At 37.7% G+C, this 17,457-nt stretch overlaps 1 protein-coding gene across 42 annotated transcripts in view; it reads right to left on the reverse strand.

Moving 5' to 3' along the window:
* The window catches only part of PTPRD (protein tyrosine phosphatase receptor type D), a 1,852,740-nt gene that overhangs the window by 61,878 nt on the left and 1,773,405 nt on the right, over window positions 1-17,457 (reverse strand). For all 42 annotated transcript variants that reach the window (XM_038769706.1, XM_038769707.1, XM_038769750.1 and 39 more), the window contains one exon: window positions 5,671-5,794. In XM_038769706.1, the coding sequence (XP_038625634.1) occupies window positions 5,671-5,794 (124 nt within the window). The remainder of the gene's footprint in view (window positions 1-5,670; window positions 5,795-17,457) is intronic.

A 17,457-nucleotide genomic window follows, 5' to 3' on the forward strand; every position in this document is an offset into this window, starting at 1 on the left:
GTGGCAAGTAACTGAGGATAATGGAGGTAAAAATAAACTTGCTCTCTGTGTTTTTTGAATTACTCTTCAACTGTCTTTCCATGAGCTGCAGAAAAATGACAATAAAGTGGAAAGTTGGGAGCTAAAAATGTGTTTTCACAGGTAAAAGCCACAAGCACCCAGACAATGTGCCATGAGCTATGTGTGCATCAGCAGTATTGGGAAAAACGTCACAAGAAGTTGCCATATTAATAGCTTTAATTAGATGTTACATTTTACTTAGAACTGCAACCACCTTGTGAAAATTTTTCTAGTCTGTATAAAGGCTGAGTAGTTCATTGTTTTTCTATTTAAGACAAATTAAAGCATAGCCGTGTGTTTGTGTGCTAAGTATAGAAAGAATCCGAATAAGATTAAACTCTGTCATGCTTATAAACAATTCACTTGAAAAACTGGAATGAATCTAAAGTGTTGATGAAGCTGTAGAATCGGATTAAATCAACAATTTTCTGAAATGTCAGTGTGAAGTGAACTCAAAAATGCTTTTCATGAGAAAAAATTTCCTAAAACAAGGTGCAAATTGCATCTAGCCCTCAAACCACACAAACTTAAGAAACTATTTTAACAGCAATCTGAATTAAAACAATAAGAATGCTCACGGGCATGAAAAAATCAAACTAAAAATTAGAAACAAAAGGGGCTAAAATGAACAGTGATCATATTTAATGAGGTTATATGGTAAATTATTACTGCTTATATCAAATAAATTCCTTTTTGGAACTAAATATTGACATTAACAACCTACAGAGCGTTTTACAGAGTTCTTATTCACTATAATTTACACAATGTATGAGGCAGCAATTATCAAGTGTTTAATATTTTGTTGGAATAGCATTGATCTATTTGCAAGAATTTTTCCACTTATTGAATCTGCAGCAGATTATTATATATTCTACTTTGTAAATAAGACTGGCACCCACATTTCAAAATAGCTTATATAAGCAACACGGACGCACTGTATACTGAGAGATGTTCTGAAATATCTGTAAATATTTATCCAACCAAGCTCGCCTGAGAATTTCAGCGAGCTTGGGATCTTTTTTTAAATACAGAATACTTATGTGGCAGCAACTGATGAAACAATATTATAGAACAATTCTAGCAGTTCCTTGCTTTCTTTTATTAGATTTACCTTATTGGCATAGATTTTGTGTGAGACATTTTTCCTTTTTAAAAGTAGCAAATTGCCTATCACACAAATAATCAAGCTGCTAAAAATGATCCGTATTATTTACCGTGAGATTTTTTTGAATCGCTTCCATTATGCAAATTAGGAAGCAGATGATACATTTTAAATTTCCATTTCAAAGAACCAATTCTTTTCCTTTTTTTCTAATATGTAGTGCTATTATTTGGCCAGTCTCCATTTATCAGACTCAACTTGCTCCTGTACTTGTCAGAGTATTCCAAATATAAGCAGCTATTTCCTATTTTGTGTATTAACCTAAAGATGGAGTCAGAATACACCTGAAACAGAAGGGTCCTATTTTCATTCCTTTCCTCCAATATTTAAATCCCAACAGATTTTATAAGGGACTCCTTAATCTGAAGAGAACGCTATAACTGGGGTGTCTGTTCTGGAAAATGGATCCAGTGTTGTTAGCCAGATTAGGAAGAGGGAGCTAAAAATTAGTTGCTATAAGAGGGTTAATGATATGAAGAGCGAATGCTAATTCTATTACACTCTCCCAAGTCCTTAGTATAGTGTTCTGCACACATAATGCAAACACCCAATAAATACCATTGATTAAAATAAAATTTCAATTTTTGGTAATGTTGCTGAAAGTTGGCTGGTAGCCCCCCCGTCATCACTTGTTTTATTTCTGGCAATTTGTGCCTAATGGATTTTAAAGTACCACTAAATACTATGCTTCTCTAACACTATTTAAGGCAGGTTTTCTTGACTACCAGACTGTAAGCTTGTTATGTTTAGGGATGGGTCTGCTAATTCTGTTGTACTGTACTCTCCCAAGTTACTAGTACAGTACTAGTACTAGTACTCTCCGCACATAGTAAGGGCTCAAAAAATAACAATGATCGATTGATTTACCAGTGAAAACTCTAGGGATTCCTGGAATGATTAGTTTCTACTCCCTCTTCAGTAGTTCTTCACCACCTAAGTACTTGAGTATTCATAGCCTCCTGTAGCTCTTTAGTACATGCCATTTCACACACCCTATCACTTTAGGATTCAATCACGTACATATCCCCTTTTCCTTCTTACTCCTATCATTAATTCATTTTACCATCTGGTGCTCTGATTAAATTGTAAACTCCATCAGGCCAGGAATTATGTCTAGTGTACTTTGTCCTAAGTGCTTAGTATAGTGCTCTGCACCCATTAGGTGCTCAATAAATACTATTGATAAATTTGGATGCAGAAAAATGACATAATGAAATAACTGCAGCATGAAAGAGGAACAAGATGCCAAAAACATGGTTTCAAAGTCTAACTTAAAGAGCCTAGGCTACGGCTTCACACATAATAAATGCAATGTTTACACACTTCAGGCAAAGTTGTGTTAGAAAGGCAGAACTGGCAGTGTTGAAATACAAAATAGGTGACACCACCTATGCTTTCCTCCTTAGTGACATAACTTTGCTCTATTTTCAACCTCTGTCACCATTAGAAAAACAGAAGCAGAATTAAGTTGTTATAACAGTGCAATGTAAATTATGGCCTATATTAAGGGAAGTGCTTCTAGACTGTGAGCCCACTATTTCTAGACTGTGAGCCTGCTGCTGGGTAGGGACCGTCTCTATATGTTACCAACTTGTACTTTCCAAGTGCTTAGTACAGTGCTCTGCACATAGTAAGCGCTCAAGAAATACGATTGAATGAATGAATGAATGAATGTAGACACAATAAAAAAAATAAAATATCTGTTTAAATAATATCTTCTCCATTGTCTGGGAAAGAAATAGCTTTCTGTGAAACATAATGATGATATTATTATCATTATTTTCATTATTATTAATAATAAAAATAACGATGAGAAGCACTTTCTACGTGCCAAGCACCATACAAAGCACTGGGGTAGTAGATACAAGATAATCAGATAGGAAACAATCCCTGTCCCACTTGGGGCTCACAGTCTAAGTGGGAGGGAAAACAGGCATTTACTTTCCATTGTACAGATGAGAAAACTGAGGCACTGAGAAATTAAGTGACTTTCCCAAGGTCACAGAGCAAGCAAGTGGAGGAGCTAGATTAGAACTCAGATCCTCTGATTTCCAAGTCTGTGCAACACTGCCCATTAGGCTCATGCATGATATTATTCAGCCTGTTCCTTTAACTTCATTCAATTCTTAATGCTCTAAAGAAACTAACTTGTGGCCTGGTACTCCTACTTTTTATGAACATTAAAAAAATGTTAGCCCAGAAATGAGAGCTTCGTCTTATATTCCCACTTTAAAGTCCTCTATTCTAAACTCTAAATAATGTAGAGCTAGTCCCTTAATTATCCTTCCTTCACTTTACCATTTTGGTAAATAGGGATGATAGAAACTAAGTGATCTATTTATGTGCTTTTAAATAACTGTGGGATTTCTTTTTGATAAAAGATACTGCCTTCAGTAGAGTACTGTAATATTAGCAAGAAAATCACTGCATGAGAAGTGTACCTTACGAGCAATTTCCAGATGTGAAAGAGTTCTGAGGGAATGTTATTTGCACATTTCTCTAGATTTTATTTGAACACAAAGGTTTAGGGTTCAATTTTGATTTTACTTTAATTTTTTTTGGTTTGGAATTTTCCCTTTCATTAAATTGTAATATTCAATTAATATTACTCCAATGATTATGTCATCCACATTCATCAAATTTGACAATATATGCAGGCATCATAGCTCCACATACCCATTGTTTGCCCTATGAATCAACAAATTCAACTGTTTTCTAATTAAATGTTTTCCTTTGCAGTTGGGCAACATTTACTGAGTAAATAATTTCACTATTTATTGATCTCAAATGTCATAAAAAAGTACAGCAGTTTCTAAACACAGTTCCTGATTACTTTAATTTTGTCTCTTTATCATCAGATTGTACTTGGTAACGGGTTTTAGTTGTAGAAACCATAATTAAGAGCATTTGAATCACAGCGGTAATTTGTACTATTCTCTTTGGAGTTGGGTTAGATATTTCTAAGAATTATGATGGTCATCACTGAAGAACTATGAAAAAATTCTTAGAAAAATACCAATTAAATGGGTTTCAAGGTGGAACAAATGTAACCAGATGATTATATACAGACTTTGCCTGGCAGTCATTTACATTTTAATACACTGTATTGAGAAACTGTGTCACGATCATCAAAGCTTCTAAGATATGCAGCTGCAATAAATTAGGCAAAGATGGGAGGGTTTGTGTTTTTCCACCACTGATCTTCCGCCTAGCATCCTGGAGATTTGATTGCACTTTGAAATACTGTTACTACTCTAATGTGCCTGCTGGTTTGGGGGAGCCTAAGATAAGGAGATGTTTATTTCCATACATTAAAAAACATTTAAGTATCAACACAACCAGATGAAGTACAGCAACTGATATTGCAAAATAAGGTGCCTAAGCACTGAGAGACTTCCAGTTTAAAATTGGCTTTAGATTTTCAGTTCATTTAGGCTCTAGTTCTTACCACTGCCTCCAGCTGCTGTCTTCCTCTACACACAGAGAGAGGCCAAGTGAGGTAGGAGTTCCTTGCCTTGGATCAAAAAGTGACATGACTGCCTAGCATTTTCCCACTAGGACAGATCCTCCCATTTTTCCCTCTCCTCGCCATTAACCTGGAAGATATCACTGTTTTTCTGGCCAGCTAGAATTACCCAAATTCAGATCCAATGCCCAAACTGTTTACCAACTTTTCACTCAGTTTTTAACTTTTCTTCATTTTTCGCATTCACCAAGAGTATGTATTAGAGCCTCATGGAAATTCACCATACTACACAGGGCAGTGTCTGACACTGTTACTCTATTTATTTATTTATTTTACTTGTACATATCCATTCTATTTATTTTATTTTGTTAGTATGTTTGGTTTTGTTCTCTGTCTCCCCCTTTTAGACTGTGAGCCCACTGTTGGGTAGGGACTGTCTCTATATGTTGCCAACTTGTACTTCCCAAGCACTTAGTACAGTGCTCTGCACACAGTAAGCGCTCAATAAATATGATTGATGATGATGATGATGACAAAGAAAATCCAACATAAATTATATCACAAAAAATAACTCAAGGTAGCTCAGCTGTATTTTGTTAGTAAGCTTAGGAATACATACTGGGTTGGAATCCCTTCAATTTAAATAGCCAAGGAGATGACAAAAGCCAAAGTAAGGAGGTGCTACCTTTGTTCTTGATATCTTTAAAGTTCCCTCCAACCTCTACCTCTGGGAATACAGCCTCAGCCTCTAAAGCCACTATATCCTTGGGTCTTTATCTTTGCAAAGTACATCCATCTGTTGCTTTTTGAGAAAATGTAAGACCTATACCCCCAATTCACCACCTCTTCAGAATGATAGAATCCTCCTCTTAATTGTTCTGTATCACCAACTACAACTTAAGACAGAGATTACCTCTTTCTACGACACCTGACTTTAAAAAATTATTTCTTGCCATGGATGGATTTTTCCAAGTAGTCTTACCTTCGATTGCTGATAGGAGAACTCGAGAATGATCATATGCAATTACATTCGCATATCTGTTCTTTGGCTTGTTCACTTCCAGGTTAGAATGCTCCCATGTGAACTGCTGCCCAGGATCAATCGACTTTTAAAGAAAAAGAGAACAATTGGCACAACTGAATGACAAAAGGATTACTGAAGAAATATAAAGTAGCCAGCGTGATCCACTTTTTTATTTTGAAAATATGAATTTATCGAACTTGTAGCATAGTATGAAATAATTAATTATAGTTCAACTTAGTGACATTGAAAGGTATGTACCTACACTACATACAGTAGCATTATTTATAATGGGGAAAAATCAGTGAAAGAGAAGTTCTGCTAATATCTGTTAGGAAGGATATCTTTTTCACATTCCAATGTGCCTTTACAGAACTGGGGCCATTTCAGACTATGTTTCCTTTCTTCCTATTTGTTGGCATGATTTTTATCACCTGCCTGTTATTGTCTTTCATTTTATTCTTACTACTTTGTCTTCATAAGATAGCCTCAACCTCTCTCTCATTCATTCTAGCCTATGCCACGGCTTCATTTACCTATTTTGCTTTTAAAATTTTCATTTCCTCTATTTATGAATCCAAACCATTTTGGTTTTCTTCATATTCTTGTATTAATGCCATTAAAATGCCTTTATTTCTTAATTTTCCATTTCTGACTTTCCTTTTTCCATTTTTATGATTTCTGGTCTATGATGCTTGAATACTAATGTGATAAATGAAGAGAGTCATCATGATCTTTGCAAAAAGTGTGCAAAAGGCTATGACTGACATTTATTTACAGAAACTCATTTTGATATTTGGACTTGAGGTAGAAAACCATGGAGATGGGATTTTATCTAACAACTATTCTTTGATTTACCATCAGATCGGGAGGTCACGTGGTTCAGCTTTTTTTTTAATTCCAATTAGGATTTTTTTTGAACATTTTCGGTAAATAAGATGCATGAACAAGTATGTGCTCCATTGAAGTATACAATAATTCATGTAAGTGTTTCAAATGTACAATATACTATTTGCTATATATAAAAAATTCAAGTTGGATTATTGTACCTAGAACAGGTGTGGAAGTAGATCTTGAAGCATATCACTGCATAGGAAACTTTCAAGATTGCAATATTTATACCGATACCTTGCATACTTGTACAGCTGTCAAAAAACTATAAAATATTCATCCCTGACACAAGTTTTTATCAAAAAGGGGCATAGTTAAACCTGATAGTAATGCTTATGAGTATAAAGAATAGGGATTAACAACTTCCTTGTGTAGCTCCTGAACATGTGGAAATTTTCAGCCATGTAGATGACTGCCTGTCATTTACTGTGGACCATAAAAATCTATTTTATTTCTGAATCATATGCAAATCCTTCCAATCATACCTAAAAATTAACTCGTTAGTTCTTTAAGCAGAACATTAGCAATGCCCATTTATAGAAAAATACAGAGAGCATAATGCTTAAGACCATACAAGTATATTAGGGACCATGATACAAAATGTTGAAAGTATTAATTTAGATAATAAACCTATTGCACAAAAAAGCTGGAGTAAATCTACTGACATTGCAGTGTTAATTCTAATACTCAAAATACATTAATTCAAGGTTTAGCGGGACCATGACTTGTGTGTGATCCTGGCGACTCATTTAGTTGTAACAAACTCAAAAACATGTTTTCATGAACTTAAAGTTTTCTTGCTCCAAAAAACTACTGATTTCAGAATGCTTCATAAGTAAGGAAACTGTTCTGTTCAGAGTTCACGTGTAGAAAAGCGTATGAGATAGCTTCACTGGCCTAATGGAGTCAGCGGTCACTGGTCCTGGGAGTCAGATAATCTGGGTTCCAATCCTGCCTCCACCACTTGTCTGCTGTGTGACTGGTGGAAAGTCACTTAACCTCTCTGTGCCTCAGTTACCTCATCTGTAAAATGGGGATTTAGACTGTGAGCCCATATGAAGCATGGACTGTGTCCAACCTGATTAGCGTGTATCTACCCCATCATTTAGTACAGTACCTGGCGCATAGAAAATGCTTAACATGAATACATGAACATGAATATTAACATAAATACCGTGAAGATAAAAAAAAGTCAAACAAGCCTAGTTTTGTCTAGTATTTGAATGGGAAACTAAATAGGAATCCCAAGTACTTTCGCACTGCCTAGGTTAAATGATCTCCAGAAGACCTTTCCAGCACTATGATATCGTCTACTAAATGCCCCTTATGGGCAGGGAAGATGTTTAATAATGCCAATAATGTCTAATAATGCTAATAAGATGTCTAACTCTGCTAATAATGTGCTCTCCCAAGCGTTTAGTACAGCACTCTGCATACAGGAAGTGCTCACTAAATGATTGATAAATGTTCCACCATGCATTATTCTCTCTACTTTTTCCACCATCCACCATCTAACCTGAGACATTACACTGTTAAAACAGGTAAAAGGAATCTTTACTTTCTCATGCCCAGTTGTGTCATATTAGAGTAAGGTGGGTAACTATTTGGGGAAGTGGCTGGGCTCATGCCAGTAGCAGAGCTTCTACCTAGCTCTGAGCCTGCATTCAGCAACCTCAAAGACCAATGACCAGGTGGAGATTGCGTCTTGTATCAATGGCAGTCCAAGAGCGAGGTAGGAGTTGCCCCGGACCGATGGAAAGCCACTCTTGCCAATCAACTGGCAGTGTGAATCTGACCCCACAATCAGGATAGAATAAAATGGCAAGCCAAATCTAGCCCTTAGGACATATTTTGTCTAGCCCTGTGCAAGAGCAAAGCTGCTGGCTCTGTAGATGACAAAACAGATGGGCTGCATCCTGCATTTATTCCAGTTTCTCAAAGATCAAACAAACATTGATTAAACCTAAGTATGCTGAATTTGTCTTTAAGTAATTCAGCATTCATCCACCTGCAGCTGTCAATCGGCGTCTTGAACCATATAGAAGTCAAACCACATTGTCGGTGGAGTTTTTCAGAATGATGGCAATAAAGTACTGGGAACAGGAAGGCATGACAAACTGCAATAACTATCATTTAAAACTTCTAAAAAGAAAATGACTGAAATCTCACTCTCAATTATCCACATTATTGGGAGAAATAGATAGCCTGTCGAGTTAAAATGGTCACATAAATCCCAAATCCTCATTTTATTCTTTAGTTCCAATCATTTTATTCATCAAGCCATTACCAGAGCAGCCGATGTTACAGGAATTTCACATTCTCTCTGGTCCCATGCCCAGTCTCTGGTGAAAGCTCTTATGACCCATGAAATGGCTACAAATCAGGAACAAGGAGCCTGGATTGTTAGTCTCCAAAACAAACGTTGACTCTCTCTCTCTATATATATGTGTGTATGTATATGTATATATATGTGTGTGTGTGTGTATGTATGTATACATATATAGATGAAATTCATAGTGCCACTGAAGAAAATTTAATGGATTCTCAGGTTATTATTGTCCTTCCATATGCAGGCAATTGAGGCTATAGAAGAGATTGTATTTATGGCAGCCCACATTCTAAGGGCGAGTTTAGAAATGGCTCTTCGTGTCCTAAGAGAGGCTACCCAGTGCCAGATGAGACATTTCACATAGCTTCCCCACTTCCATACCGAATTCATGACTCTATCCTGCAGTTCTACTGGAATTAATGACAATATCAATCCTGTACCAACCGGAGAACTTCAACTCAATTGCTATGTCCTACTGGGAAAGTGGTGAGGGGGAGCAGGAAGGAGCATCTCTTTCCTTTGTCAGGAATAAACACTTCAGACAGCAAGGAAAGATTTTCAAATGAAGAACTGCCAGTAGTAATAAGAGTGTTTTGCATTTATATAGTGCCTTTCATCTAGATTTTTCCAAGGACTTTGCAAGTATTATTTCACTGATGATCACAGAATTTCTGAAAAGTAATGTATGTTGCCATGATTTCAACCTATTTGATAAATGTGGAACACAAAGTAGAGAGATCTATCCAAAGTCTGAAGGTATATTTAGAGATAGAACACGGAAAAAAGAAATTATGCTAGTGTATATTTCCAAATTTTTTCTATTTTTATTCATTCACTCCGCTATCATTTTAAACATGATTTGTCTGAGGAATCTGAACAACACTGCAATGATTCAACCCTAAACTACATAATTTGCCTCAGTAGTAGGATTTGGGGCTTGACTTATTCCGATGATGACCCAGTTGTCTATTTCACTTTGTCTTATTCAATTATATTTACTGAGCACTTACTGTGTGCAGAGCACTGTACTAAGCACTTGGGAGAGTACAATATTACAGTAAACAAACACATTCTCTGCCCAAAACGAGTTTACAGTCTATGGAGGGGGGAATCAGACATTAATCTAAATAAATTACAGATATGTGCATAAGTGCTTTGGGGTCGGGAGAGGGGAACAAAGGGAGCAAGTCAAGGAGATGCAGAAGTGAGTGGGAGAAGAGGAAAGGGGGGCTTAGTCAGGGAAGGCCTCTTGGAGGAGATATGCCTTCAATAAGGATTTGAAGTGGGGGAGAGTCAATGTCTCTCAGATTTGAGGAGGGAGGGCATTACAGGCCAGAGTCAGGATGTGGGCGAGGGGTCGGTGGTGAGATAGACGATATCGAGGCTGAGAGAGAAGGTTAGCATCAAAGGAGTGAAGTGTGCAAGCTGAGTTGTATTAAGCAGGAGAGTAGCAGGAGATGCAGGAGGGGGGCGAGGTGATTGAGTGCTTTAAAGTCAAATGGTGAGGAGCTTTTGTTTGATGCAGGCATGAATGGGCAACCACTGGAGGTTTTTTGACAGTGGGGAGACAAGTCCTGAAGAAAAACGATCCAGGAAGCAGAGTGAAGCATGGACTGGAGCGAGGGCCCGCTGTTGGGTAGGGACCGTCTCTATATGTTGCCAACTTGTACTTCCCAAGCGCTTAGTACAGTGCTCCGCACACAGTAAGCACTCAATAAATACGACAATGAATGAATGAATGAATGAGGAGAGACAGGAGGCTGAGGTGCAAAGAAAAGGTGATGCTAGATTGTAAACTCATGGAAGACAGGGATCGTGTCCACTAACTCTACTGTAGTCCCCCAAACTTAGGCAGTGCTCTGCGCACAGTGGATGCTCAATCATAATTGTGTTATTTATTAAGCGTTTACTATGCACCAAGCCCTGTACTAAGCACTGAGGTAGATTAAAGACAATCCTATTCCACATGGGGTTCACAGACTAAGTAGGTCAGAGAACAGATATTAAATCCTCATTTTGCAGAAGAGAGAACTGAAGCACAGGGTAAAGTGACTTGCCCAATGTCACGCAGTAGATAAGTGGCAGGAGCTGGAATCAGAACCCAGGTCCTTTGACTCCTATGTCCGTGCTCTTTCTACTAGGCTGTGCTGCTTCCCAATATATGCTGATTGATTGAATTACAATAATAATTGTGGTATTTGTTAAGTATTTATTAATAACGGTGTCAAGCACCGTTTTCAGTGCTGGGATAGCTACAAGACAGTCAGGTCAGACACAGTCCTTATCCTACCCAGAGCTTACAGTTTAAGTAAGGAGGAAGAAAAGGCACTGAATCTCTGTTTTATAGGTGAGAAAACTGAGGCCCAGGGAAGCTAAGTGACTTGCCCAAGGTCACATAACAGACAAGTGGCAGAGCCAAGATTAGATCCCAGGCCCTCTGATTTCCAGGTCTGTGCTCTTTCTATTAGGCCAAGATGCAGCTTCTCTATCTAAATCGCATTGCTTATGGTCAATGCATATAGGAATTCTTAGCCAACTGTTGCAACACCAAGTGGTCTTATGAGATGGTCAACTAGTTAAGAAAATTAAAAAGGCAAATGGGCAAAGTGAAGAAGAAAACAGGAAATTTTGGCAATCAGCTAAGACTCCACACTCCTATGGAAGTGAGGCAAAATTGATTTTCAGGAAGGTAAATCTTACTCAAAAAATTGCCTAATTTTTCTGCTTCATTTTCTCAGTGAACACCAAGCTATTGGGTGCTTTTCAGGGCTGGGATGGTTAGGAGCAACACCATTTCAAGAATGAGCTTTTTTGAGGGGGAATTATTCTGACCAGTATACTTGTTCTGTTGCTTCTGTTAAACCACTTTTGTGTGCCTTACATTGCCCTGAGGACTTTAATTGATTAAAGTTGTAATTGGAAAAAATGGAAGATAATAAATACATGACTTCACTGCATTTTTTTCTGATGAGTAGATAGTTGGCAAACAAGGCATAAGGCTTACTTTTCCTATGGTACACAAAGACTTACTGTGCATCACTTTTTATCATTTTTTGTTTTGAACCTACGTGATGTTGCTTTGTATTCTTCTACTCTGTTGTTACCCCTATCTGTAATTTCTTTTAATGTCTGTCTCCAGAGAGACTGTAAGTTCCTTTCTTTCATTCATTCAATCACATTTATTGAGCGCTTTCTGGGTACAAAGCACTGTACTAAGGGCTTGGGAGAGTACAATATAACAATAAAGGGACATATTCCCTGCCCACAACGACCTTACAGTCTTAGAGAATTGTCCTCCTATTCTATCGCACTCTCCCAAGTGCTTAGTACAATGCTCTGCACAGACTAACACACTAAGCGCTCAAGAAATACCATCAATTGATTGAAATTTGATTTAATGTTTTTAGCACTGCTATCTTTCCCACCAATTAACATAGAAAGATTGATGTCTTGAGGACCTTCACTACACATACATTTTTATCAGACCTGGAAAAAAAAAGGCTCTGGTACATTTCAAATAAAAACAGTGAATGCTATATAAGATTTCATTGCCCACATCTGTAGTTTGGAATCAAATGTCTTTTAAACCTGTCGGTTGTTGTTTTTTTTTTATCGTAAGACTCAAAGCAGGTAGGAAAAAACATCTCTCCAAGTTTTTCTCAGTTTTAACAGAGGTTACAACCATACAAAATTATTTTCAAACCCATATGATGCAGAATACAAATGTAAGTTAAATTCCTAAGGGCTTTGGCTAGAATTTACTGGTTGAAATTCAAGGGTTCTGTATGTCATTTCTCTGGTACAGTTTAAATGCAAATAAGCACTTGCTATTCAACATAATTACTGGTTGTGGATGAAGTAACAATGCATTGTATTGGACATAGTCATCTAATTGAAGGAGACATGCTGTCTGAAGGTTTCTATCTGTACCTATGCTGCTCAAGTATCCTAGAAATTACTTTACAATCTAAAATGTCACTTACACTTTCCCTTTCACACTTGACAAGTAAACTAGAAAGCAAAGGAATAAGCAAACTGAAACTGTTACTTGTTTTAAAACTAAAGACTAAAGGGTATTGGAATTTGTTTCAAAGTTTCTCATATTTTCAGGGGCATTAATGCTTTATACTGCTAGAAAAAAGAGGAAAGTGCTCATTTGAAGTAGGAAAACTAGAAAGCAGAGTGAGAAGTTAGATATCCAGATGACATTAGGTGGGCCAAAAGGAGTGTGTTGAGCAATTTGAAAGAGAAGCCAGAATATTCTAAAGTAAGAAAAAAAACCCAAGCCACTGAAGAGTCAATTGAGCAACTTAATGATTGTGATGCAAAAAAGCATTAATGAATGAAAATTAAATATTTGAGAGGCTCAATGGATTCTTTAGTTCTGGGTTTGATGAGGAAGAAATCAGGGCTGGTCCCATAACCAATCTGCTTTTCGAGTAATCAACGAATCAGTCGTATTCATTGAGGGTTCACTTTGTGCAGAGCACCATACTAAGCGCTTGAGTAATAATAATAATAATGATGGTATTTGTTAAGTGCTTCCTATGTGCAAAGCACTGTTCTAAGCGCTGGGGAGGTTACAAGGTGATCAGGTTGTCCCATGGGGGACTCACAGTTTTAATCCCCATTTTCCAGATGAGGTAGCTGAGGCCCAGAGAAGTGAATAATAATAATAATAATAATGATGGTATTTGTTAAGCGCTTACTATGTACAACAAAACAACATAACAGACACATTCCCTGCCCATAATGAGTTTACAGTCTAGAGGAGGAGGAGGCATCCATTGATACAAATAAATTGTGGATATGTCCATAAATTCTGTGGGGGTGGGAAGGTGGTGGTTCGGGAATAAAGACAGTAAATCAGGGTTTAACAGAAGGGAGTGGGAAAAGAGGAAATGAGGACAGACAGGGAAGGACGCTGATGAGTCAGAGAAACTGCACCGAATTGTAATATGCATTAAGTTTTAGATCAATTTAGGGAATACATGGCATCCCTCTCAGAGTTGAGAAGCAACATGCCCTCGTGGAAAGAGCATGGGCTTGGAGTCAGAGGACCTGGGTTCTAATCCTGCCTCTGGCGCTTGTCTGTTTAGTGACCTTTGGACAGTCACTTAACTTCTCTGGGTCTCAGTTACTTCATCTGTAAAATGGGGATTAAAGCTGTGAGCCCCATGTGGAACATGGCCCGTGTCCAACCTGATTACCGTGAATCTACCTCACTGCTTAATACAGTGACTGGCACATAGCAAGTGCTGAAGAAATACCATAAAAAAAAACAGTTCTGGGGGAACTCAGAGGGCAAGAGTTGGTAACAACACTACAAATAGAATCTCTGGCGTAATTCCCATTTATAGAAGGACATATTTCAAAACTCGGCAAATTCGTAGGTTTCATTATCAATTTAAGAATAAGCATGCCCTTTTGGAATAAACAATTGTCTATCACATAACACTGATGGTAAAATTATTATGGGAGTAAATGGGACTAAAAAGGGCAACAGAGAACCAAAGGTCCCAACCACATTGTGCACAGACGAAAACTCTCCTTTGTTTTTCAAGTTTTTGTTTCTGCAGCGTCTAGTGCTGTTTGGTTTTTGCTTCATGTTCTCATGATCTTCTCAAACATATTCATCTCATGATCCCTTCCTTTCTTTTGTCAAATGCACCAAGCTAGTAACTAGCACAGTCATCTCCCAGCTTTCAACTGTAATGATACCACATTGTCTAAGGATATATTTTAAATCATCCTCTTTTTGTAAACAATAATAAAACTGTTCAGATGTAATTGTCAGTCATTCAGCAATTCACCATTGTACTCCCAATATACTTCTTTATGATGCGGGCCAGAAAGCTAAATCTGGTTTATAATAATTGGCCTTTCATGTAGGATAATAAAACATTTTCTACCAATTCCAGGTAATTGTGGCTTTGACTGTAGTGTTTACTTTAGTTAGGAAGAATGAGGCAAACTAACAAAACAAGATTATGAAAAAATAGAGAGAAAGTTGATGTATACTTTTCTGGAACTGAATAGCCATAATGGAACAAAAGATAGAGTGGTATTGGCAGATCCATCTTAGAAGTGTGAAAGTATAAGTCATGAATAACAAGTCTGCACTAACAGTTTTAATGAGTGCTCTAATGGTTTAATGGATGGCACTTTAATAGGATTTCTGGAAGAATCATTCTGAAAGCTTGTCTTCAATATATCTGTCATTAACAAAGACCTGAATTTCTTCTCTGCATAACTGCAGCCTGTTGTATTTTTACATTACATGATTAAGGCAGTTGTCATTCTCTTATTAGCACTGCATGTTTCAACTAGTCTTGTAATCACTTTAATATATTGCTATTTGAGCTACTGCTCAAAATGCTGTGTGACAAACCTGGGGCAAATCAATCACCTGCATTTATTGAGCACTTACTGTGTGCAGAGCACGGTACTAAACTCTTGGGAGAGTATAACAGAGTTGGTAGACACATATCCTTCCCACCAGGAGCTAACAGTAGAGAGGGGAAGACAGACATTAAGCTGAAATATAGATATATACATAATTATGGATATATACTGTGGGGCTGAGGTTGGGGTAGAAATCCAAGTGCAAACATAAGGAGTCTTGGGCATTTGAAGGAAAGGGCAAAATTGGGATTCCATTAAAACAGCTACATATCATCTGTAAACCAGGGGAAATATCATCGCGTGGCTCAGTGGAAAGAGCACGGGCTTTGGAGTCAGAGACCGTGGGTTCAAATCCTGGCTCCGCCACTTGTCAGCTGTGTGACTTTGGGCAAGTCACTTCACTTCTCTGGGCCTCAGTTCCCTCATCTGTAAAATGGGGATGAAGACTGTGAGCCCCTCGCGGGACAACCTGATTACCTTGTATCTACCCCCAGTGCTTAGAACAGTGCTTTGCACATAGTAAACGCTTACCAAATACGAACATTATTATTATTATTATCTTATAGATTCCTCTGCAAAATCACAAGATTCAAATTTGGATCCCTTTCTCAATTTACCTAAACCTGCTTTGACACATAGAAAGTGCTACTGTGACACAGCATTTTTTTTTAATCAAAACTAGAGAGATCTACTTTAAAGATGGACAAACTGGGTGGTTCCTCGGGACTGCCAATTTTAACAGGTCCCTGCATTTTAAAAAGGGAGAAACAAACAAAAACCCATATTTGGGGATCAGAGAAGCAGGAAGCCAGACCCTTCCCCTAGATACATTATCTGGTTTCTGCCTCTGGTAACCAAGTTTTGATGATGAAGTGATTTCATGGACTATACGGAAGGGACATAGTATACTTGCTACTATTATACAGGGCAAAGGAAACTAAGTTTTCCTTGGACTGTTGCAAGTCTATAAATGGCTCTAATTATAATACCACTTCTATGGAAATGCTAATCCCTAAAATGCCTTAAATATTTTGAAAAATACTACAGGCCTTATCATGAAAAAAACCCCCATGTGTTGATATATGCTCAAAGGTGCTTTTTGTTGCTAGCTAAGTAATTAAACGGAGGTATATAGAAAACACCACTTGAGAAACAGCGTGGCCAAGTGGAAAGAGCATGGGCCTGAGAGGCATTCAGTCATTCAGTAGTATTTATTGAGTGCTTACTATGTGCAGACCACTGGACTAAGCATTTGGCAGAGTAAAATACAACAGAGTTGGTAGACACATTCCCGCAGCATGGCTCAGAGAAGCAGTGTGGCTCAGTGGAAAGAGCCCGGGCTTTGGAGTCAGAGGCCATGGGTTCAAATCCCGGCTCCACCACTTGTCAGCTGTGTGACTTTGGGCAAGTCACTTCACTTCTCTGTGCTTCAGTTACCTCATCTGTAAAAGGGGGTTAAGATTGTGAGCCCCCTGTGGGACAACCTGATCACCTTGTAACCTCCCCAGTGCTTAGAACAGTGCATTGCACATAGTAAGTGCTTAATAAATGCCATCATCATTATTATTATTATTATTATTAGAGAGACTAATCTTAGCTCCACCACTTGTCTACTGGATGACTTTGGGTAAGTGATGTTCCTTCAGTTTCCTTTATCTGTAAAATGAAGATTAAATTCTACTCTTACATATGACTGTGAACCTTATGTGGACAGGATCTGCGTCCAACCTGATCATCTTGTATCTACCCCCACACTTAGTATAGTACAAGGCACATACAAGTGCTTAACAAGTATCATAATTATTTTTTAGAATTTCAGAAATCTAAACCATGTCATTAAAACTGTTCTATAAAAATGACGGGGATTTAAGGCAAAGAAGCTAAATTCTATTTTTCTTGAACTGAAGAGCAACCATGAACAACTTGCACTGAGAAAATTCATTCACCTCAATAAATGACATAAAAGGATAACTGAGGATATAATCTGATCATCGACCACAAAAAGAACAAATAAAAGAGGCTAAATAATAATAATAACGATGGCATCTGTTACATGCTTACTATATGCAAAGCACTGTTCTATACGCTGGGGAGGGTACAAGGTGATCAGGTTGTCCCACGTG

Source organism: Tachyglossus aculeatus, chromosome X4, assembly GCF_015852505.1.
Source record: "Tachyglossus aculeatus isolate mTacAcu1 chromosome X4, mTacAcu1.pri, whole genome shotgun sequence".
NCBI classification, from domain to species: Eukaryota; Metazoa; Chordata; class Mammalia; order Monotremata; family Tachyglossidae; genus Tachyglossus; species Tachyglossus aculeatus.